This window comes from Cornus florida, unplaced genomic scaffold (assembly GCF_030987335.1).
Source record: "Cornus florida cultivar Cherokee Brave unplaced genomic scaffold, ASM3098733v1 CherokeeBrave_3.0.0_Hap2_Chr10, whole genome shotgun sequence".
Classification (NCBI taxonomy): domain Eukaryota; kingdom Viridiplantae; phylum Streptophyta; class Magnoliopsida; order Cornales; family Cornaceae; genus Cornus; species Cornus florida.
The window spans coordinates 11,473,541-11,497,341 of record NW_026775580.1 but is presented as its reverse complement, the minus strand read 5'-3'; the positions used below and the strand labels follow the sequence as shown (position 1 = coordinate 11,497,341).

The 23,801-nt window shown below is 37.0% G+C and overlaps 2 protein-coding genes across 5 annotated transcripts in view; one reads left to right on the top strand and one right to left on the bottom strand.

The window, feature by feature from the left end:
* Positions 1–11,308, bottom strand: part of LOC132275925 (uncharacterized) — a 40,560-nt gene extending 29,252 nt beyond the window's left edge. Inside the window, exons 1-2 of one of the 4 annotated variants that reach the window (XR_009470797.1) lie at positions 10,936–11,308; positions 4,399–4,536 (exon numbers count right to left, since the gene is read on the bottom strand). The gene's annotated coding sequence lies outside the window, so the exon portion shown is untranslated. Of the gene's footprint in view, positions 1–3,514; positions 3,619–4,398; positions 4,537–10,935 lie in introns of those variants that run through there. The other 3 variants (XM_059777127.1, XM_059777125.1, XM_059777126.1) reach the window with 3 other exon arrangements.
* On the top strand, positions 3,761–9,172 carry LOC132275924 (receptor-like protein kinase FERONIA). Its single transcript, XM_059777124.1, has 2 exons — positions 3,761–8,253; positions 8,870–9,172. The coding sequence occupies exon 1, from the start codon at positions 3,768–3,770 to the stop codon at positions 7,212–7,214; it is 3,447 nt and encodes a 1,148-aa protein (XP_059633107.1). The 5' UTR covers positions 3,761–3,767; the 3' UTR covers positions 7,215–8,253; positions 8,870–9,172.
* Positions 11,309–23,801: the final 12,493 nt, after the last annotated feature.

Genomic DNA, 23,801 nt, shown 5'->3' with positions numbered 1-23,801 from the left:
CTGACAATGTTGAAGGAGGGAATGAAATGTCTATTTTACCCTTGTTCAAGAATTAATATTTTATTAGCAAAATACCATCTCTTATATATATATCACTGTTCTTCTTCCTTACTGCCCACACAAGTCCTCCTTAAATCATTGGATTGCTAAGCACATCAAATCATCAATACTACGGCGACTTAATGGTGGCCGTTAAAGAATCCACATAGGTCACCGGCAACCCACTTTTGTCATAACGCAACCACGTTTAAGTCGCCGGGAAAACGAATAATCAGGTCGTTGTGAGGCGACTTGGTGATTGGAGTGTAGCAGCGACCATACAAGTCGTTGCAAGTTGCTTCGGGTATTGACTTGGGTCGCTAATAGTGAACCCGAGGCTTAAGAGAGGACGGTGACCATTGTGTGACCCAATTTAGGTCACCGTCAATAATGTATTTCAGATCACCGTCGGAGACCTGGGTAAAAGAGAAAGAAGCGACTACGGTGACCTAATGGTGGCCATTAAAGAATCGACATGGTATAGGCGACCCACTTTTGCCATAACGAGACCACGCTTGGGTCGCCAAGAAAATGAAGAACCAGGTCGCTGTGAGGTGATCGGAATGTAGCAGCGACCATACAGGTCGCTACAGGTTGCTTTGGGTAGGGTCTTAGGTCGTTGTTAGTGACCCAGAGGCTTGAGAGAGGACGGCGACCATTGGGTCGCCATCAATAATGGATTTCAGGTTCCCACCGGCGACCGAGGTGAAGGAGAAGAAGGCATCAACCTTCACGATTGTTGCCGGCGTTAATTAGAGTAGTAGGTCGCTACTCCGACAATTATGCTAGTGATAAAGGCATCGGCAGTGACCAGTTTGGTCGTCGCCGATTAGTGTAGTATTCGCCGGCAACAAGGAAGAAGAAGATGGCCGTGATGGAGAATAGGAGAAATGACTCACAGTTGTTCGTAATTTCAAAGCTCATCAGAACACACCGTTGTTCACTGTTTCGAAGCTCACCGAAACTGTAACCACGCTTAATTGGCCTTTTCAAATCTTCAATGTTAGGTGAAGTACACAGAACCAAGATTAAAACGCTCTCTCTATATTGTTCGCCAATGCTTTTCTGATGGAAGTCACTAAAGCTTTTCTGTTGGGTCTTGATGCACCAGTGCTGATATATCAATGTAATTTACAGTCTGAACTGTAGCACGCTGTTTTTCTGAAGTTGGGTAGTTGAAGCAGAAGCTCTCGCCTGTCTATCATAGCGCTAAAACTATTGCAGCAATCACTATTGAGCATGAAAAACCGGTGGAGTTCATATGAACGACTGGGTAAGATCGTTAGACTGATATGGGTTTCGCCAAAGCTTGGAGCTCGCCGGAACTGGAGCAGTTTCAGTATAGTAAGGAAGGTTGTAATTGTCTTTTTACTTATGTTAAGGGTGAATTGGGCATTTTCAGTAAATTTCTGCATGACATTAGCAAAAAAGGTGTTTGACCATGTTTGACCTTTACATGAGGGGGGAAATGGATGCGAATCAGAAAAAGTCGGGGGTCTGACTGAAGATTTGCAAATGTGAGGGGGTTTGCTTGAAGTATTGACAAACCACAAGGGGTCTAAATGAATTAAACCCAAATTAAAACAATAAGGTCCAATGAGTTTAATTGAAATCCATGGTACCAAGATTTTGGTCGAAATAAATATTGTAATAAAATTCGTGTTCCATACATTACGCAACATTTCCTTCTACTTTTCACTTAACTTTGAATAGACAACCTTTTACTTCAATTTAAATCTTTCATTTCGAATCCCTTAAGTTGACAAATTAATGATTTGATGCAAACCTTATGGTGTCTGATGGGCAGGGGAAACATTGATACATTTTTAAAAAGGTTGATTTGGATTAGGAAAATGATTTTATACTCAATTTTTATATACCAGCCAAATAAATTGGCTGAAAAAAAAAAAAAAATGTCATATGAATATATTCAAAGAATCTAATTTAGTTATCTATAATGTCGAGAGATTAAGTCTCATTCAGAGCATTATAAGAGTTAGGGTCAGTTTGGTGCAATGGAAAAGGGAGGAAAGGGAAGGGGAGGTGATGGAGGGGGATTAAAAATTTGTGTTTGGTAAAAATTGTTGAAAGGAAAGGGAAGATTTTGGAAGGTTATCTCAAAGCTTGTATAGTGTTTTGCTTACCCTCCCAAAAATGGGAGGAAATGGAAGGAAAGGGAAGGAGAGGCTTGATGAAGAATTTCTGATGCCAAATTTACCTATACAAAAACAAGAATTACAGAGCTTGATGAGTTGATTTAGAAAAAAAAATTAAAACAAAACCCATACATACAAGTTAGCAGTTGCAGAGAGAGAGGGGGGGGCAAGCTTGAGAGTTGAGAGACAGCCGCTAAAGCTTGCGAACGGCGATCCCGAACTGGAACAGCGGGCGATGGAAACTAAAAGAGATGGGTTTTGATTTTTGGAACAATCTGAAATGATATGCCGATATGGGTTTTGATATAGGTAATAGCTTTTGAACTTTTGATTCTTGCAACAGATAGATAAACTAAACTATATGGGTTTTGAACTTCTGATTCTTGTAGATTTGTAGTTTGCAATTGCATAGAGAAAGAGAGAGGGCAAGTTGAGAGTTGAGAACGAGAACAGAGATGGAGGCAGTGATTGGGGAGGCTGAAATGATTTGCCCTATATATATATATATATATATATATATATATATATATATATATTTAACTTTTAAAATATAAAAGGGTATAATGGTAAATTTATTTAAATAATTTCCTTTCCTTCCTTCTTCCAAACATAATTATTATCTTCCTTCTTCCAAACATAATTCTTATCTTTTCATTTCTTTTCCCTCATTAAGCACCCAAACACGATAAGGGGTTAAAATTATCCTCCCCTTTCATTTCCTTCACTTTCCCTCATAACTAATGTTATCCTTTCTTTCCATACCCACCGTACCAAACACAGCCTTACTTTCCTAGTTAGTCACTCGTAACCATGAAAATGAAAATGAAAATAAAAATGAAAATGAAAATGCAAGACTGAAAATGAAAATGCATGTTTGTTACGATAGGAAGACTAAGCAAATTTGTTACAAACTTAAAAATTGGGAAGTCGTCAGAAGTACTCACAGTATAGTTGCATCGCAGGATCAATGAAAATGGAATCCCAGGATTGTACATGTATAAGTGTATATGCATATATGTGTGTGTGTGTGTGTGTATTTGTGTATGTATGTAGGTGGCTGTGTGCATATAAATTTTAGTTTCTTTGGTTCTGGATTTGTGGACTTCTGTTTTCTAGCTTGATTTGCTTCTGCCCTGATTTGTTCTTAAAGATTTGTAGGTGGTTCTAGTTTGTTTGCGTATGTTTGAGCTTGGGAATGCTTCTTGTAACAAATAAATAAATAATAATAAATGAAGCATGTGGCAAATAAATAGGACAATTTATATATGGAAGAAAGTTGAAAGGAGAAGCAAGATGCAAGGGAGTATGATGATGTAGACCTTGTTACCAATCCACATGTAGCAAAGGAAATTGAGTGAGCATAGCTTAATGTACTATTTCAATACCACTGCATGTGCAAGTCGTCTTCATCTTTTCCAAGCTGCTTCTTTTTGGTGGAAAATCTGCCAAAGACTTGTGAAAGTCTTTTCAATCTTAACAACACACCAGTTGAGCCTCTCCTTCTCTCACACACACACACAGCCTTGGAACTGTACTACAGTCTCTTTGATTCTGCCCAGACCACCAAAAACCATGTACCTTTCTCATCTTAGAATCATCATCACCGTCTATATCATCCACCATCTGGTATTCACAGGCACCGGTGACTCGCCTGTCCAATATTACTCGGTGGATGACATCGCCATTAACTGTGGCTCCTCTGGTAGTTCATCTGCTTTTGATGGTCGGGAATGGATCGGAGATATGGGCTCAACATTTACTTCACCAAAAGAAGCAAAACCCATATCAGTAATTTCATCAGCAACAGTCCACCAATCACTTTTTGCCGATTCTATTCCCAACCTGACCGCCCGGATCTCTCATGCTCAGTTCACCTATACATTCCAACTCAGGCCAGGTCAAAAATTCATTCGCCTACTCTTCTATCCAGCTTCATACCCTGGTTTTGAAACATCCAAGGCACTTTTTAATGTTAAAGCAGGTCAGTTTACCCTCCTCAACAGCTTCAGCCCTTCCATTACTGCTGATGCTTTGGGTGTAAGTTATTTTGCAAAAGAATTCTGTGTGAACATCGAAGAAAATCAAGTGTTCCACATAACCATTACTCCGTCTAAAAGTACCAGTTATTTTGATGTTTATGCTTTTATCAACAGAATTGAGATCGTCTCCATGCCCGCCGGTCTTTATTACACTGCCAATGGTGATTTGGGTGCTTTTCTTGTTGGCAACAAGTTCCGATTCTGTATTGATAACGGCACCGCGTTAGAGATGGTTCATCGCTTAAATGTAGGAGGGAGATCCATTTTGTCGGTAGAAGATTTTGGCATGTTCCGCATGTGGTCTGAAGACAAGAAATACTTGTTACAATCAAGTCTTTTACGAGTGAGTACAAGCAATATGATCACATACAAAAACATGCCCACATACGTTGCACCATTTAAAGTTTATCAAACAGGTTGGTCAACAGATTCAAACCAACTAACAAACCAAGCGTACAACTTCACATGGAATTTACCAGTTGATTTGGGATTCAGATATCTGGTTAAGCTCCATTTTTGTGAGCTTCAACCCATGATTACTGACAGCAGTCAAAAACAGTTTGATCTCCTATTAAATAATAAGATGGTTGAGATTGATGCAAATGTCATCAAATGGAGCGGTGGAAATGGGGTTGCAATATATAGGGACTATGTGGTCATGATGGAAGGAGACCGAATGGAGTGCCGGCGTGATCTAATCATAACTTTGCAGCTCAAGTATGTGTCAAGCACGAAAAAAATTGACCCGATCCTAAAAGGTATTGAGATATTTAAGTTGACAAATCCGGACAACAATCTCGCCTGTGCAAATCCTGTTTTCAGAACACATGCTTCAAGACCTAGAATCCCAAAACTCCAAAGAATACTTTCGGCTTTCAGCAGCATAAATTTCATCGTAACAGGTGCAATACTCATACTCACTCTATTAAATTTCATTGTCTACCATTTAAATATTTTGCAATCAAACTCTAGCAAAATTAATATCTTGTCATCATTGGATGAGGAGGAGTTGCACCGTCACTTCTCACTTCTTGAGATCCAGTTGGCCACCAACAACTTTGATGATGGACTAGTCATTGGTAAAGGTGGATTTGGTAATGTGTACAAGGGGCTCATCAACAAGACAAGGTGTGTTGCCATAAAGAGGCTGAATTTGCAATCCAAACAAGGGGCTCAAGAGTTTTGGGCTGAGATCAACGCCCTTTCCGATCTTCGGCACAATCATCTTGTCTCTTTGATTGGCTACTGTGATGATTGTCTGGAGATGATCCTGGTCTACGACTACGAGTACATGGCCCATGGGACCCTTGCTGACCATCTCCACAAAGGCAGTAGAAATGGTAGTGGTGACATTCCTCTTTCCTGGGAACAACAACTCAACATCAGTATTGGTGCTGCACGCGGGTTGGACTTTCTGCATACGAGTAGCGGTGCCCACCATGGAATCATACACCGTGATGTGAAGAGCTCAAACATTTTGTTGGATGAAAATTGGGTAGCTAAGATTTCTGATTTTAGGTTGTCAAAACTGGACACTGCAAACGCATCGCGCACCCACATTAGCACCAATGTAAAAGGCACATTTGGGTATCTGGATCCAGAGTATTTCATGACTAGAAGACTAACTAAGAAATCAGACATATATGCCTTAGGTGTGGTGTTGTTCGAAGTATTGTGTGGGAGGAGGGCTGTGGATTTAACACTTGAGGATGAGCAGCATAGTCTAGCCCTCTGGGCCCCAAACTGCATCCGGAAAGGAAAAATTGATCAACTCATTGACCCCAGTATGAAGGAGCAAATCTCACCTTATTGTTTAAGAAGGTTTGTTAAAATTGCCAACAAATGCTTACATGATCAACCAAATGAACGGCCTACAAGGGCTGAAATAGTGGCAAGACTCGATTTAATTACATCGGAGTTGCACAGGAGGGCTGACTCATCCAAACAAGGGGCTCAAGAGTTTTGGGCTGAGATCAACGCCCTTTCCGATCTTCGGCACAATCATCTTGTCTCTTTGATTGGCTACTGTGATGATTGTCTGGAGATGATCCTGGTCTACGACTACGAGTACATGGCCCATGGGACCCTTGCTGACCATCTCCACAAAGGCAGTAGAAATGGTAGTGGTGACATTCCTCTTTCCTGGGAACAACAACTCAACATCAGTATTGGTGCTGCACGCGGGTTGGACTTTCTGCATACGAGTAGCGGTGCCCACCATGGAATCATACACCGTGATGTGAAGAGCTCAAACATTTTGTTGGATGAAAATTGGGTAGCTAAGATTTCTGATTTTAGGTTGTCAAAACTGGACACTGCAAACGCATCGCGCACCCACATTAGCACCAATGTAAAAGGCACATTTGGGTATCTGGATCCAGAGTATTTCATGACTAGAAGACTAACTAAGAAATCAGACATATATGCCTTAGGTGTGGTGTTGTTCGAAGTATTGTGTGGGAGGAGGGCTGTGGATTTAACGCTTGAGGATGAGCAGCATAGTCTAGCCCTCTGGGCCCCAGACTGCATCCGGAAAGGAAAAATTGATCAACTCATTGACCCCAGTATGAAGGAGCAAATCTCACCTTATTGTTTAAGAAGGTTTGTTAAAATTGCCAACAAATGCTTACATGATCAACCAAATGAACGGCCTACAAGGGCTGAAATAGTGGCAAGACTCGATTTAATTACATCGGAGTTGCACAGGAGGGCTGACTCTTATATAGAGCAAGAGATTATCGATGTTGGTGGAACTTGCAACGAGTCTATTGATGGGAGTATTTCATCTGAGAATTCTCTATCAATGTCTGGGCATTACAGTATACACCCTATAGAGGTAATAAATGAAAACATGGTGGTGGAGAGTATTTCACATGGACCAACTAAGAATACCGAATTTTGGAAACAAAAGAAGGATTACGATTCTAGTCGCAGACCATCGTCAGGGTGGAGGGTTTGGGACACGCTTTGGCATAGATAAAGAGGAAAGTGGCCAACAAACAAAGCAACCATTCCTTCAATGATAAATGCTAATCCACCGCCTTCAATGACAAGTGCTTATCCACAGCCAAAAGTATATTGTCGTCGCTTCTCAGTAGCAGATATTCAAGCTGCCACAAACAACTTCAATGATTGCTTCTTAATCAGAAAGGGTTATGATAGGACCATTTATGCGGGTTTTATCCAAGAAATGAGGAAGGTTGCTATCAGTCGATTCAATTGGAAAAGTAATACACCAGATCATTGGTCTATCAGGCAGTATAATAGATTTTGCATGGACTTGGAGGTGCAGTCCGAACTTCGATGCATCAACATCGTGTCCTTGGTTGGGTACTGCTATGATGGGGATGAAATGATCTTGGTGCACGAATACATGGCAAATGGGAGCCTATCCGATCATCTTCACAATACCAGCAATGATACTCAACATCTCCCATGGAAGCAGAGGCTCCAAATCTGCATCGGTGTGGCACAAGGACTGAACTACCTTCACAGAGGTGTGGAGCAGAAAATTATCCATGTAGACATAACTCCGTCCAAAATTCTCTTGGATGAAAACTGGGTTGCAAAGATTTCAAATTTCAAGTTAAGCATGTTGGTTCCCAAGGACGGCTCATTAGCCCCCTCAAAAGTTTTGGGTACATATAACTATATGGCTCCAGAGTATGCGCAACATGGGCAAGCAATGGAAAAATCTGATGTGTACTCTTTTGGCGTGGTGTTGTTTGAAGTTTTGTCGGGAAGGCAAGCATTTAAAATGGAATTCCAGATTCTGGGAGAGACTCTAAGGGAGTTGCTCCTGGATTGCATAGAAATGGAATTACTTGAACAGATCATTGATCCATATCTCACCGGGAATACTATATCGCTTCTTTGCTTGAATGCGTTTGTGCAGATTGCTAGGAAGGAAATGCATATCTGAGATAGAAACCGAACGCCCTCAAATGAATGATGTTGTGCGCCTACTCAAGCATGCTTTGGAACTGCAGGAATTTACTGATGGTGCATTGTTGAATGAGGTAATCAATTACTCCCTTACTCAATATTTTCTACCTAAACAATGTATGTATGTTCCGTATAGGCAAAACATAGGATGGCAAAACTTGTAAGCAACTGTCATTTAAATCCAAATCTAATGGGGAAAAAGGGCTTGCAATTTAATATAAGATTTTTTTAAATCCACTAAAATTTTATATGTAGACTACACGTTTGGTATAATTCTATAGCAAACTATGGTCTAGGACAATTTCATATCAACCCAGACCAACATTGTTGCATGCAGGCACAATTTGGGGCACCATACTTGGATTATCTAACTTATTAATGATTTGACCGGAAGATTTCTTTTATGCATACATTTATAAAAACAAATGACAATTTATTCAACAATATTTTTCTAAACCTTATACTAAAAGTATCATAATTTTTTTAAAAGTAATCCTCACAGTTTCTAACAATTGGAATAGACACCAAAAATTTTAAAATTTTTTATTTTTTTTTTTTTAATATGTGTTTCCCTCAACTAAATTTTTTATTTTTTATTTTTAAATATGTGTTTCCCTCAACTACAAGTAACATTTAGCAATTTACATAAATTTTCAAGTATTCTACTAAATTATTTTCACTCATCTTCAGGGACGAGTACAAGAGAGTCAAGTGACCAACCATAGTTCACATTTGCAGGACTTCGAGCTTTCTGGCCCGCGCTGAACAACTTATTATGTTCTTGTAAGCTTAATATAGATTGGATTCCATTATTTAACAAATAAATATGCCATCGGCGAAAGTTTGTACCTGAAGAACTTTGATGGTAATTTCTTCAAGAGAAGCACATGTACCATTGTTGTGACTTCTACCCAGGAAATGATTTAACTATGTAATAGAAGCACATGTGACAATATTTCTGAATTCAAAGAATATGAAACTATCTAGACAATTTTGGCAAATGCAAAAATCAACACAATGCAGATAGGTAACGATTAGTGGAAATTGCAAAACAGAAGTAAAAAGTTAAAAAAATTTAAATTCGAAACAAAATCCCTACTGAAACAATGTAATACTATTTATTGTTCTTTTTCTTTGAATATCTTTTACTGAAATTTTCGTTTCTGGATAAAACATTAGTCATTTATTATGAAGTACCACTTGAAGCAAATTCTTCCCATGAACTTAAGTTCCTAAAAACACGGTTCCGAAGGTGCAAACCTCTAGTTAATTAAGCTCGATCAAGATGACTATTGCAATTGCTTTCTCATTTAGATTGTTTAAAATTCATCTTGATGCTTAATGAGAAACAATGTCCATCCCTAAAAGGCTTGAGGTTAAAATTTTACAGTACTATACCACATGATGCACTTCTAACCATGATCAAAAAAAAGATCAAATCACAATATGCTCGAGTTGATTTATGGCTCTCTTTGAGCAACTTCAAGGCCCTAATAAAAATCTTCTTTCTTAGCTTTTGGGGGTGTTCAATTTCCTATCTGCAATCTTTTTGTCGATATATTTCTGTTAAAAATTAGAAGATACTATTAATGGATCATTTGATTTGTTTTTTTGGGATAATTAAATTTGAAGGAATATTAATTCACAAGTGAATTTTCCGGTGCAAGTAGCAGTTTGATCATAAGTGAATTTTCACTAAAAGAATTGGAACTTATCTAGCTAAGAAATGGCAAAAACAAATTAATCACCCAGGACTTTAAATGGTGGAGAGATCTTTTGCATGACAAATCTTGAATGGGGAAGCTCTAACAAACTTCCATTCCATGTCTGAAGGCCTCTTGGAGGTGTGCGACAAAAGGTCATGTCACTTACTGTTCTCCCATTATGGTTCTTGCTTTGTATTTTCAACCTAAATAGTGTTTGGGTATTAAGTAGATAGCATACTTAGCTGGTGAAGAAAAATAAATAGCTTGCTAGAGTATCTAGATTGGCTGTTCAGAACAGAACCATTCTAACTACATGAACAGATACCGAACTCCAAATCTGATGGTGAAGAAATCTTTTCCAAATTATGACATCAGGATTACAGTCATATTTCCGTACTCGTAAATTTCCCCCCGTTTTTTTTCTATTGAGTACTAAAACCTTTATTGGTGATTTTAATTACCCAGGAGTTTAATCATAAAATTGTTATAAAGCATTTTCATTTTTTTTTTTTTTTTTTTATAAGCATAAAGCATTTTCATTTGATAGAACCAAACTCAAATTTTATATCTACTACTTCATTTCAGCCACTAAACCACAAAAAATAGTATAGTAACATATGAAAAACCTGTTTCTTAGTCTATTTTTGTGGATACATTACTACCTTAAAACATTTTTTTTATTTTTTATTTTTTTTATTCAAGGGATAAGTAAAGCATGGATTGAAAGTTTCAACACAAATCATAAAATGAAAAGTAAAAAGCAAGCGCGACAGATTATCATATATGGAAGGAAATGAAAAGGGGAAGCAAGAGGCAAGCAGAACCATTTATTTAATTAATAAAAAACCCTAAATTTATAATTTCTCCTGTAACTAAGCATTCAGTGAACAAGTTGCTTCAAGGAATTGATCAGTTGCAAGTAAAATTGGAAATTGGAAATTGGAAATTGACAAAACTGAAGTTTGGAACAGAGTGGCATTTTTGAGACACGATTTGAACCTATTTGACAAGAATTCTAATTATATGTTGGAAAAGTAGATTAGAACGTACCTCATCAATGATCAAAGCTTCTGAGATGTTCCAATTACCCATAGAGATCTGCTAGGGTTTGGAATCCCAGAAAGATTTTTAAATCTTAGAGGGAGCAGTTGTTAATTCCATCGTCGACTCGCCATGTAATGCTGCGAAGTTTTCAATGGAAAATGGGCAAATAAAAAAACACCTAAAAAATTTGGTTTTTATATTTTCAATTAAGTTTTTATTTTTTTTTAAATTTTGTTTTTTTCGGTAAAGCTTATCATTTAATCGGTAGAAGGCTATATTTTATTTATTTCATTGAAATATAATTGTTGCATATTTTATTTATTTCATTGAAATATAATTGTTGCATTAGTATTTTCTTCTTGCAATTTTAAATTACTAAAGGCTTGTTTAGCACTTGTATAATTATATGGTTAAATGTTTAAGATTTATAATGCTACCATGATGTAACCTTTTGCTTTGATATCAAAATGCTAATGTAAGTATACATATGCATTGATGACTTGTTAAAATCAGGTCATATTTAGTCTCGAGGACTTAAGACATGGAACGTGTGATACGTATATGTTGTGACATATTTGTTCATGGAAGGTGAATTTTGTGCATTGTATGCATACGTATATGTTGTGACATATTTGTTGATTTTGGAAATACTTGGGGCATTTGTTATGTTAATATAGCTAGAGTTAGGCTCTAGCGCGGGAGATATGAGTTCTCCCCATATAGTGGCCACTTAAGTAGTTCTCGGCGGGTTAGTATTCCAAAGTAGCTAATTTGTCTTGGTTATAATGTTCATAATCGGATGTGATGTCCAAGATATTCCTATTACATAATTGTTTTTCGTTTCCAAGTTAACAATCCATGTGTAATTGTAACTTGTGATTTTAGTATTGGATGTTCCAATTTGGTTAAGCGTAGTTTTAAACCGTGGATTTGATTTATAATGCTTCGATATTAGTTCTAAGATGATCCCTTAATTTCATTTTTGAACTAAACGTTAGGTGGCATGTTTCACATGTTATGATCTATGTTATGCTTGCAAGGCCATTGAAACCTTAGGTTATCCACATAGTGCACTTTCCTATAGAGTAATTCAATTTACTCACACCCGTTGATTATACATTTTTCAAGTGATGGAGTCCCTCTTTTGGATGGACACTTTCCTTTGCTCATTGTGGATTTGGTGTCATGGACACATTTGTTTTATTTACATGCAAAGTGTTTAGTATGCCCTTTTTGGATCAGTTTTGTAATCATGTTTGTATAAAGTACATTTTGGATCAATATATGAAATTGAGGCCAATGAGCCATTTAATATGTCTAATGTATGTTTCACATGTCATAGGGTTAGTTATGCATGTTGTGAGTATTTATCTGTGCGTTTTTGCACTACCATGCCATTTTCGATTTTGCATTTCACTTAGGAACTTAGTTTTGAGGTCCATGCATTTTCTGGTTTGCAGCTAAGTTTTTGAAAGCTTTTCGAGTCATTTCAGTCGACCGATACTCTATTTCGGTCGACCGGTATCTTTTGCATTCAATTAAATTCTTCAGGCAGTAGCCATTTTCAATATTGAGGCCTCTACCGGTAGACCGATTTTTCATTTCGGTCGAGCGACACTTTCACTTCATTTCGGCAGACTGAATCTCCATTTCGGTCGGCCGATTTGTTGTCTTTTCATCTCAGGACCCTTGTGTCATTTTCATTTTTCGCTTGACCTTGCATGAACCATTTTATGGCATTCATGATTTAGTTTGACCTAGTTCGTGTTCCCTTAATTGTCATCGGTGCCGGAAGGTACCGCTTGACCTTTATGACCTTAGTTTCCGCATTTAGTTCCATATTGAGTGTCGTTACCTTGTTAGAGGATCTTCCTGCGTCCTATAGGTGGTATTCACCTCTAATGACCTTCTCTATTATTTCACTTCCGTATTCGTTTTCTATTTGAGACTCGTGATCTCTAGGGAGGTCACTTTGTTGTCTTAGTCGTGTTTACCTATAGAGACTCTTCTCCTTTCTTGCTTCCGCATTTCAGACTCGATATCGTGTCAGGTTCCGGGTTACTCGCTAACACACTAGGTTCTAGAAATTCAGGCCATCACAGAGTATACCCTTTACACACAAATCTAACCTTGTTTCTAATCACTGCATCCTTTTCATTCATCTTATTTCTGAAAATCCCCTTAGAGCCAATGAAATTTTTGTTTTCTGGCCTCGGTACAAGTGTCTAAGTGTCAATTTTTTTGAATTTGATCAATTTTTTTCCTTCATTGCAACTATCCAAATTTTATCACTTTTAGCTTTATTGTAAGTCTTTGGTTCAATTGAAGAGAGTATGGCAAAGTTATTGTATTCTTCATCATCTTCTTGTTTAAGTTCACTAAGTTTTTTCTTAGCCCAAGTTCGGTAGAAAAGGAAATGTGGTTTCTTTATGGACAACAGGTTCTAATTATGAAGAACTTGCTTCATTTAACCCTGGAGGCAAACCTTCATCTTCGGAGACTATAGATTGAGGATTCTCATCAACTTCAGAGACTATGGATTGAGGATTCTCATCAAACTTCACATTAGTTGACTCAACCATTTTAGAGGTTCTAAGATTGTAATATCTATATGATGTAAACCGAGCGGTGTATCAATAATAAACCACTATTTATAGCACAATTTCAAGTAGAAAATGGCTAAGTGAGGGTATCGATTCACGAAGATTGCTAGCTTATGGCAATCAAAATTGAAAGATTACTTTCGAGTTTGATAAGTGTCACAAATTGGATTGATGATTGGTTGGTTTGTCACTTAGCATAAAAATAAACTTAAAACAGAATTTAAAACGAATTCAATGGTTTGAACAAATAAAGAGAGGAAACTAGGGAGTCAAGTTCACCAAGACCTCATAAACATGCTTTTATGCAATCAACTTGGAGAAAACAATTATATATAACTATGATGTGTAGAAATATAAAACAACTACAACATTTTCTAGAAATATAATTCAGAACTAAGCATAACCCATCTTTGGTTGGAATAACTCATCCACCTAAACTAAATTATGGTATAAGCCATCTTCTCTAGGCATGGCCTATCAAGGTTCTAAAATTGTAAGTTTTAGCACATGAAAGTCAAACATCTAGTATAAACTATCTTCAGTAGACATGGACCATCTACCTAACTAAATTAATCTAAAGGTGTAGCATGGTCCATCTTCCCTTAGCATAATTTATCCAAATTCCTACATAACATGCCAATAAAGCCATTTCATGAATTCAATATCATTGTCACTATGAGAAAATCATGAGTATGATTATATAAATATGCTTTCTAAGACAAGAATTGCATATAAACATACACATAAATAGGAATTCAATTCAGATAATACACCATTTCAATGTAAAAACACTAATTCAATGTAAATCATCTTCTAATTCATGAAATCTATTATATACAATATAATTTCCCCAAATTGAAAACAAAATACTACATGATTACTTTGTTAAGGCTACCTCAACCCCCTAGGAGGGGATTTGGCTCATTCTGGAAGTGGTACAAGCCCCAAGGAATGAAGAAGAAGCCTCCATCTTCAGCCCCATAGCAACCCCTCTCAAGAACACTCAAGAACCCTAATATTTCCTCACCTTCTCTCTCTAAAAATGATACCAATTTCAATTATAATTCAAGTATACAATACAGAGATATGTATATAGCTCTCCATAGTCAGAATAAAGTTCAAAACTTTCGAAAAATCATGCATTCAAGTGGAGAAGAGAAAGAAAAATAACTGAAAATTTAAATCAGCACATTTATTCGCTGGTGGGCGTCTGGACGCCAAGATGGGTGTTCGGACGCAGCTTATCAATGCTGTGTGTCTTGCGCGCACTGGGTGCGTGTGCTGCAGCCTTCTAGCATGTGGCGTCTTGTGAAACCCCTTGGATCCGAGACACGGGTTAATCAGGCCAGGCCCAAACCCGAGGGATATCAAACAATTAATATATTATAACGAACACGGAATACAAAATGAATTTAAGAAACAATGGTTTAAGCTGAAAGAAATCTAAAATATAAAATCCTTTAATATTAAATATACTTAAATCCCAATAATCCAAAACCTCCATAAGTTAACAACTCGGGAATCCATCTCTAGTGGACCCCTAATAAAAAAAATCCTAAACTGAAATGAAAGTAAACTGAAGATAAAATCCAAATCAAATATCTGGAAGGAATTCCTACATCGTCGGTAGAATGGAAGATCGTCTCTTCTTAGCATGAACAAGTTCAAGCCTGGAACTAACGTACACCTGAAAAATAGGAATAGGTCAAGCCCACGAACAAGTTCTAACCTACTACAATCCAAGCAGAGACTCGATACGCATATACACTCTAACCAACTCAACAATAACTATATAAGTCATGTATATATATATATATATCCACACTATGGACTCTCGCTGGACTACGATACGGGTCTCAACCTGAGTAGAAGGCAACATGCAAAATGCACCTGAGTGGGCATGACTACCTAAGCCTAACAGGGTACACCACAACCAGCATAGCCAGCTACGCGTCCTACTACATATACGCTCCCTTACTGTCGACTCTGAGACTCAAGCTCATGTTACCGTACCATAATAATATATTTAAAATTCGTTCATAACCATCCATAATAAATCTAGTAGTCGTTCAGTTTATTCAACTGCACAGACTTAACATAGATAACCAGTAAACCAGCTAGTCATTCAGCTTGTGCAGCTTCTTTGACTTAGCATAAATATAAGTAGGATTTAATTATAATCCATTCCCTTATTCCAATTCAGGTTGGATTTAGTATTTTGTAACTAAACCATTCCTGGTATGTCACCGTCCCATACCGGTGCATACAATCCATCCGTCCAGAAGTTAATAATACAAATCACAAATGTAAATACCAACAAATTCACAATAAGCAAAGTCAAAATATTAAATTGAACATCCTTACTTTACCCCATTACGCAGTTATCCAAGAATTTCTAATACAGTCAACATATGTATAAGTAATTCATCTATTATAAGCATATAATCATTCTGTAATTTAACATGCTTACTCCAGTAACTGATAACTCTTATCATGAGATATATCAATCAATTCCATATTGAACAAATAACAAATAGATAAGCTATCATGCTTATATCGAATTACAAATGTAGAATTCTCCAACACCTGAGATTACACAAAATCCGTTTCCTTGTTCCTTATTTCATGACAAGTATAATATTAATTATATCAATTATCATGCTTGTCTACTATTTATCAGTACAGAATTAAACAAATTCCCATTCATAGAGAATGATTAACCCGAGGTTTAGAAATATTAAAATCCTCCACAATTGAATTAATCAACAGTTTTATCCGTTATTAACTACTGTTCAAGCTATGAACATCTATGGTTCATTATGCATTAAACCCACTCTCTGAAGTTCAACAAGGCTTAGAACATCTCTAAACACTCCAATACAACTTCCAACAGAATCTGAAAACGTGAAAATCCAAGCCTCGTAGCCAAAATCGTCGCAGAAAAACCAAAAAAACTGGAACCCAACTAAAAGAGCCTGCTCTTCTTTGCTAGGAGCCGGCTCCAAGACCTCCAAGAGCCAGCTCTTGGTCTCCAAGAGCCTGCTCTTGATTCAAATAGGGTGCTCCTTCAACCTGTGAGCCGTCTCTCTTCTCTGTTATTCATCTCTTTCACGTCTGGCGATTTTCCAACGAACTGTTCTTCATTCCTAGGGTTCCTAAGTGTTTTAATAAGATTCTAGTGTGCTAAAGAAATAATTAAATTCCTTACTCACTCAATGACATTAATTATACATCAATTATGCCACAAGGACTTTAAACCGGGATAATTTCCATTCATGAACACCAACGGTTTTAACAAATCAACCTTGCAACTAAATTACTTCCAGTATTTCTCCAACATGTTATAGAACTACTAAAATTCATTATTCATCAATTTACATGAATTAAAACAGAATCTACACCAGAAAGAATTTAAAACAAAAACAATATACAGTATATAAACACGTCCAGTTTATAAGCATCTAACCATGGAACCCAGTTTAATTTTAGTCCTTATTAAATCTTAGAGTTGTATTAAACGTGCAAAGAACATGAGTCAATGGGATAGAGTTAAGATTAGAACTTGCCTGTGAGATTCGGTTCAAAAATCTCAATGTTCTTCTTCTAAGCTTTTCCGGTAATCCTTCAGTTTCCCGTCTCTATTCTCTCCCAGACTTCTCTACGTCTCTCTGTTTTAGTATGCCATGAATAGGGTTCTCAAACCCTAAATCGAACATAATACCTATATTTATAGGTTTACGCCAAAACCCTAGTTTAACTAAACCCTAAACTGAAAACTTGGCCCATGGAAAGCCTAATTAATGTTTAATTATATCGGCTACCTACATGACCTCTAAAAACCTAATTTAATAAAACACATCTAATGTAATTTAAATTAATATAACCATGCAATAAAAATCAATTTAATGAAATAAAACAAGTACAAACAATTTAGGACACAATTAAGTCAATTAAAATAAAAGAAAATCCAAATAAAGAAACAATTAAAATAAATAAGCAAACACAAACAAATCATTAAATAATTCACCTAATTAATTCACAATTAAATCAAACAAATTTCACCATAAAACAAAGTAAAACACACTTAAACAATTAAATAAATTCCAGGATTATCCTTTTAAAATTAGGGGTATTACACGTCTGGACACAGAAATGGGCTTCCAGACGCAAATTCCTTTGGCTACTGGAATTTTAATTCTTCGAATTTGCAATTGCTAAGTATAATTTCCACAGGGGGTCCGGACGCCAAGATTGCGCTTGGAAGCTGCGTCCGGACGCAAGTCTTGTTCTTCAATGGCTTTCGTCTTCCTTGCCAGGCTTCTCGGGTCAACTTGTTTCCTCAAGCTGAGCTTGTTAATGGTCCTAAGACCCATTTTTGTTGATTCTTCATCTCGCCATGACCCATGTTCATTAAGGTTCCGTAAAACTTCGTTCTTATTCCTTTTTGGAGATAAGCCATGAAAATAGACAAAACACACAAAAGCCTGTAATATATACTTTATTGATAAACTAAATAGACTACAACATGCAATTATGGGCGCTTGAATATGAAATATTCGGCACTTATCACCCCCCCAAACTTACATTTTGCTAGTCCCTTAGCAAAACAAAAATAAAAACATCTCATCTTTCGTGGGAGTGACAATTGCATTTAGCATATGCAATAAGCCTTTTAAACCCCTGGCATCCCTAGAGGACGAGTGAAGTCTCGTGAAATGATACCCACAAACATTAGCCAAACCGGTGCATGAAGATGCACAAAGCTCATTCTTACAGTTGGAACATATGACATCGGAGAACATTTATCATAAAGACTACATCAAGTATGTGAACTAATGATATCTCAAAACAATTTTCAACTTTCAGCATTCTTGCATCAACAACATAGTCCACATACATAACTTTAAACATCTCATCTATAATAAAATTCATCTCAAGCTTCCTTCAAAAGTGAACTGGGATTATATATTTTTTTAGAAATGCATTCTAACCCCTTCAATCGCACATATCATATCTTTCCAATCATTGACTCGTCTTTTGAAATACAATCTCCAAGGCATGAATTTATTCGAACTATATATATTTTTTATTTTTATTTTTTTTGGGATGGCCATGCAATGTCTAAGTCCCTTAAGCTTTCTAACTACCTTATGTAGCGAGCGTTAAGCCAACGACTCCCAAACCAAATGGTCTTATGGCACTAAGTGTAAAAACACTCCAAGTGGCGTAATGACTCGGGTTAGCTAGGCTACAAAATCAAACAGGTCATCAACATATGATACTCTCCCAACTCGTCTTCTTTTTTACACGAACACTCCATGCTTGGTGAGGCATGAGGTCTGGTTACTCGGTCAACAAAGTAAGACAATGTAAAAATATTATTATTTTTTTTATTTTCTTTTCCAATTCAACGCCAAGGAAACTTCTTCCATCCAACTCATCAATTCAGATAAACCATTTCCATGATACAATAAAAAGGAAGATGCAAACAATTTTTTTTTTTTTAACTTTCGGTATGCTCAAGTGAAGTGTGAATTCGACTTAGAGATGAAAACTCGAAAATGTTATATCTAAGTTATGCAATGGACCTTTTTCATCTACACATGCATACTAACAATTTTCAATCATTTTTTGATGTCACATGCATCCATACAAGCTGTATTAATCACATAAATCTCCATCAAACAAGTTCCAACATTAGAAATCATTTCCTTATAATTTTTTTTTTCTTTTCAGAATTTTTCAGAATTTTTTTTATTATATATATATATATATATATATGTGTGTGTGTGTGTGTGTGTGTGTGTGTGTGTGTGTGTGTGTGTGTGTGGCCAATTTGAAAATGAACTATACAACAAGACATAAAACTGGTCACACCCAAACACCCCCAAACTTAGACAATGCATTGTCCTCAATGTATGAAACAAGCATTGTAAGAACGGAAAACATAAAAAGGGTGAAAAAAAGCAACACTACCAAGTGGAAAGCACATGCCATGCATCCAACCCATGAGGAGATCCCAAGTATCATCTCCAAACTTGCATCTAATAATCTGTCAAAATAACACTAGGCACCAAGCATAAATATATATCTAAAAATAGCACTCATGCTTTTATTAAACGGGGGAAAGGAGAACAAAATTTGTGCACATAAAACGTGCACCCATATGTCAAATGCCAAACACGGCCCAAACAAATATCCAACAAAACAGTACTAAGAAATAAAATAAAAATAAGAAGAGCATAAGAATGCTCAATCATCCATCGGTGCCAACGAAGATGGACCGGCACCGCCACGATCAATAAGTGACTGAATCATAGCACACAAAATATCATGCCCCTCTCCCTATGATAGGTCTCAAGGGAACCTCCAATGGTGTCAACCCGCGACTAGATAGTGTCCATGCGAGTGCTCAATGAATCATAATCAGCCCGCGTCATTGCGGGTGGAGGTGGAACAACAGAAGGCACAGGGGCATCCTCTATAGCAGCATCAACATCAACATCTGCAACATCACCCCAATTTGGAATATCCCAATTTCCAGCTGCCTTATGTTCTTCAATTGGGCAATGCTCTTCTTCCACTCTGTGAGTGTATAGTTCACCTTAGTGGTGTCACGCCGCTCGTTTGGTGGGATAACAAACCCCTTGTCCTTAATCATCTTGGTAATCAGATAAGGAAATGGGAAGGACCATATCAATGAGTTGTCGGTTTGCTTCACAATCAAGTCGGTATAGACTTTTAGAATTTGGTCCCAAATGAGAGCGGGAACTAAGAACCACGAGCCAATTTCTGTAAAGTAGAGAGAATTGAGGAACGCACCACGGTACTCCGCATGATGGCCAATTGGGAAGACATTTATAGCAAGTACGGACTCGATGAACCAAATTCGACACGGCAAGTAGGACTTGCTAGTGGAATTGTTCTTCTTATTCGTGAAACGGTTATGGCACATGTCTTTCACAATATCAACTAAATCAACCATATCTAAAAAATGAGAGGCTGACCATTTGTATCCAAGGGTGATTCAATTGGGTAGCAACAAGTGGAGGCAATGTCATCCAAAGTGAATGTCAAAGTGGTGCCATTGATGAAAGAGGTAAAAACAGTCGGCGCCTCATAATCATAGGAAATGTTTTAGTAAAACAGGAGGACAAGACGAGAATGGACCACAATATGACACGACTTGAAGAGAGATTGAAGGCTACGGTCCTTGAGATTTTTGACTGACCATGCCGTCTCGGGGTGCTTTTTGAAGTCATCCCGAATATCAAATTTGGTCTCAAATTCAATAGGCCATTCACTCTAATCGAAAATGAACTTGTGACAGCCCTGGTTTTTCAAGCCAGTGCGTCCTATGATGAACCGTAGTTTGACCCGATAACGGATCCGAAATGCGGAAGTGAAAACAGAAAACAGGTCTTTAGAGATATACAACATCCCTAGGACACCAAAGTGACCTTTCATAAGACTACGGAACTCCACGAGAACTGACGCGGAAGAAAAGATCAGAAAAAAGACCAAATAAGCCCCCAAGGGCAAAATAGTATTTTACATGGAAAAGACGTCCCTAGAATGTATATCGTTCCTGAGACACATCCGTGACTTTGCATAAAGTCACGGAACTTAAAAGAAAGTAGCGGAAGTGGAAAACAAGAAAAATCGGACAAAAATAGCCCCAAGGGCAAAATAGTCATTTTTGAAAAAAAAAAAAAAAAAAGAATTTGAGTGCCACTGAGCACACCGCTGGAAAGACAAAGAAAAACTAATCAAGATGGACTCAAAAATCGCATGATTCAGAGTTCGGACGAAGGAGAAACGGCATGACGAAGAAAAACGAGCACTTAAGGCTAAAAGGGTAAACTGGTAATTATCCAGGATGATCCAGGTGCAACCGAGCACACCATTGGAAAAACAACGAAAAATTAGTCAAGTTCAAAAAAATTCACTCAATTTGGAATGCAGACGAAGGGAAACAAGCGAAAACAAAAAATCGACGTCACGACGTTGAGACGGAGCACCACGAGCATCCCACAAGCATCCTGACAAGCACCATGACATGCTAGGGGAAAAAAAAAAAGAAGATTCAGCCAGAACTGAGAACCGAAATGAGGTCCAAAATGAATTTTTCTGGAAAAACACGAAGAATAAACCCCCCCCTAAAATCGAGTTTTCTACGCGACTATACGAAAGAAAACGAAAAAAAATCACTTAGATCAGAAGAGAGTCAAAGGGCAAAAAGTTGCTACAGTATCTGTCCACATCTGAGAGCAGAAATGGGCTATCAAACGAATGTTTCTGGAAAAATATGTAGAAGAAACCCCTCCCAAAATCAAATTTTTTACCCGATTGCGCGAGAGAAAACAAAAAAAAAAAAACACATTATGCAATGGCCAAAATGCCGTTAGATCAATAAAGGCTTAAGAACTCAAAAAATACAACTTTGCACCAAGTATGCATTTGATCCTAAATGCATTTCTAGGTTAAAACAAATGTGCATGCAAGTGTAATAAATGATTCTAAGCGCACGGGAATGGTCCGCGGCTCCCGAGAAGCCCTGACTGAAAATTCAACCCCCCGACGGCCAAAAATGATAAAAATGAACTTGGAATCGAATTTTGAAATCCAAAAATATGAAATGGAGTCAAATTACTGTTTGGCCCTTGGTCACACTTCATACATGATTAATGAAACCCTACGAAAGAATAAAAATGGAATTCCCACACCCGATGCAAAAGTAATGAAGCAATGACTTATGAATTTTCAAGGTTTCCATAACATTTCATGAAATCAAGAATCACATAAGTTGCAATATAAATGTTATTGGCCTTTGGCCTCATCTCATACAAGTTAAATACATCGTAAATGGTGTACTTATATACACATTACATATGTAGAATCAAAGATACAAGTTTTGATATATAAGGCTACAAAATGACATTTCATGTTAACATTTGCATGAAATGAAAATTTAAAAGCTACAAACCATCCAAGGAATGATGAGCATCACGAACCAAGTCTTCGTACCTAAAAAATGTCCCCGATAACTTTGGGATGAGTAACATAAAGCTACTCGTAGGAGATGAGCATGCATAGACCTAACATTTTACAAATTTATCACCTTAAAGTGAAACATGTTAAAGGAGCTCATGCCACCTAACGTCTATGTCAAAGTGAGACTCAGGGAGCATCCTAAGCTACCTTAGAGCATTTCTAGCATAAACCACATCATCCATGCAATTTAAACAACATAGGAGCATGCGATACAATGCAACAAGATAATTAATTTATAAGTATACGTACACAAGTATATACTCAATATTGAAATGTATTTAAGACAAGTATACAAGACACAAGTATACTAGGTTAACTCGAAAGTAGATCATCAATTTACAAGTGTACACACGAAGTACGCTAAGCAATATTGAAATGAAAATGCAACATATATATTCAAGTATACATTTCTAAGTATACTAAGCAATGTTGACATACATGGCATACAAGTATACAAATCCAAGTATACTAAGCATTTTTGATATATAAGACGTTTAAGTATACAAATCTAAGTATACTAAGTAAGAAATAAAGTATCATGCATCCAAGCACAAGTTAAAAGTAATCTACGATTACAACTAGAAATTGAATGCGAAATCAATAATTGGCGGAAAGACAAAGGACATAAGGTCTCAATGACCAAGCACGTGGTTCCGGGTTACTAGCCCGCAAGGTACTACTTAGTGCGCAACTAAACCCAGAATAAAACCGTTATATTGGTGATTTTGGGTTACTAGCCCTCAGGGTACCACCCGGTGCGCACTATATAAAATTAAGGGAACTCTCATCCCCCGTACTAGAGCCATGCCCTAGCTGTAATAATTTTCAATGTCGATACAAGCTTTCCAAAAATCATCAAGTTATGCAACAAGTATATCACATATACATAATGCACCAAAATCAATCACCACGCACAACTAAGTCACGGAATACACACGAGCCATGCCCTAGGCATTCAAGCTACAATGGCATATTAAATGTCATATAAATAAAATGCGAATACTTACAAGTTAAATCATAACTTCAACTCATGGAATACTATCATGAAATCATATAACAAGTTCCAAACTACAAATTAAGTAAGAATACAACATCAATGCCTAATTACCTTAATGGAAGTATAAAAAGGAATTTAATTATCTTAAGTAATTAAATTCTCAAGATTACAAAGCAATTCCAAATATTCTACAATTCAAATATGTCAAAGGTCATATC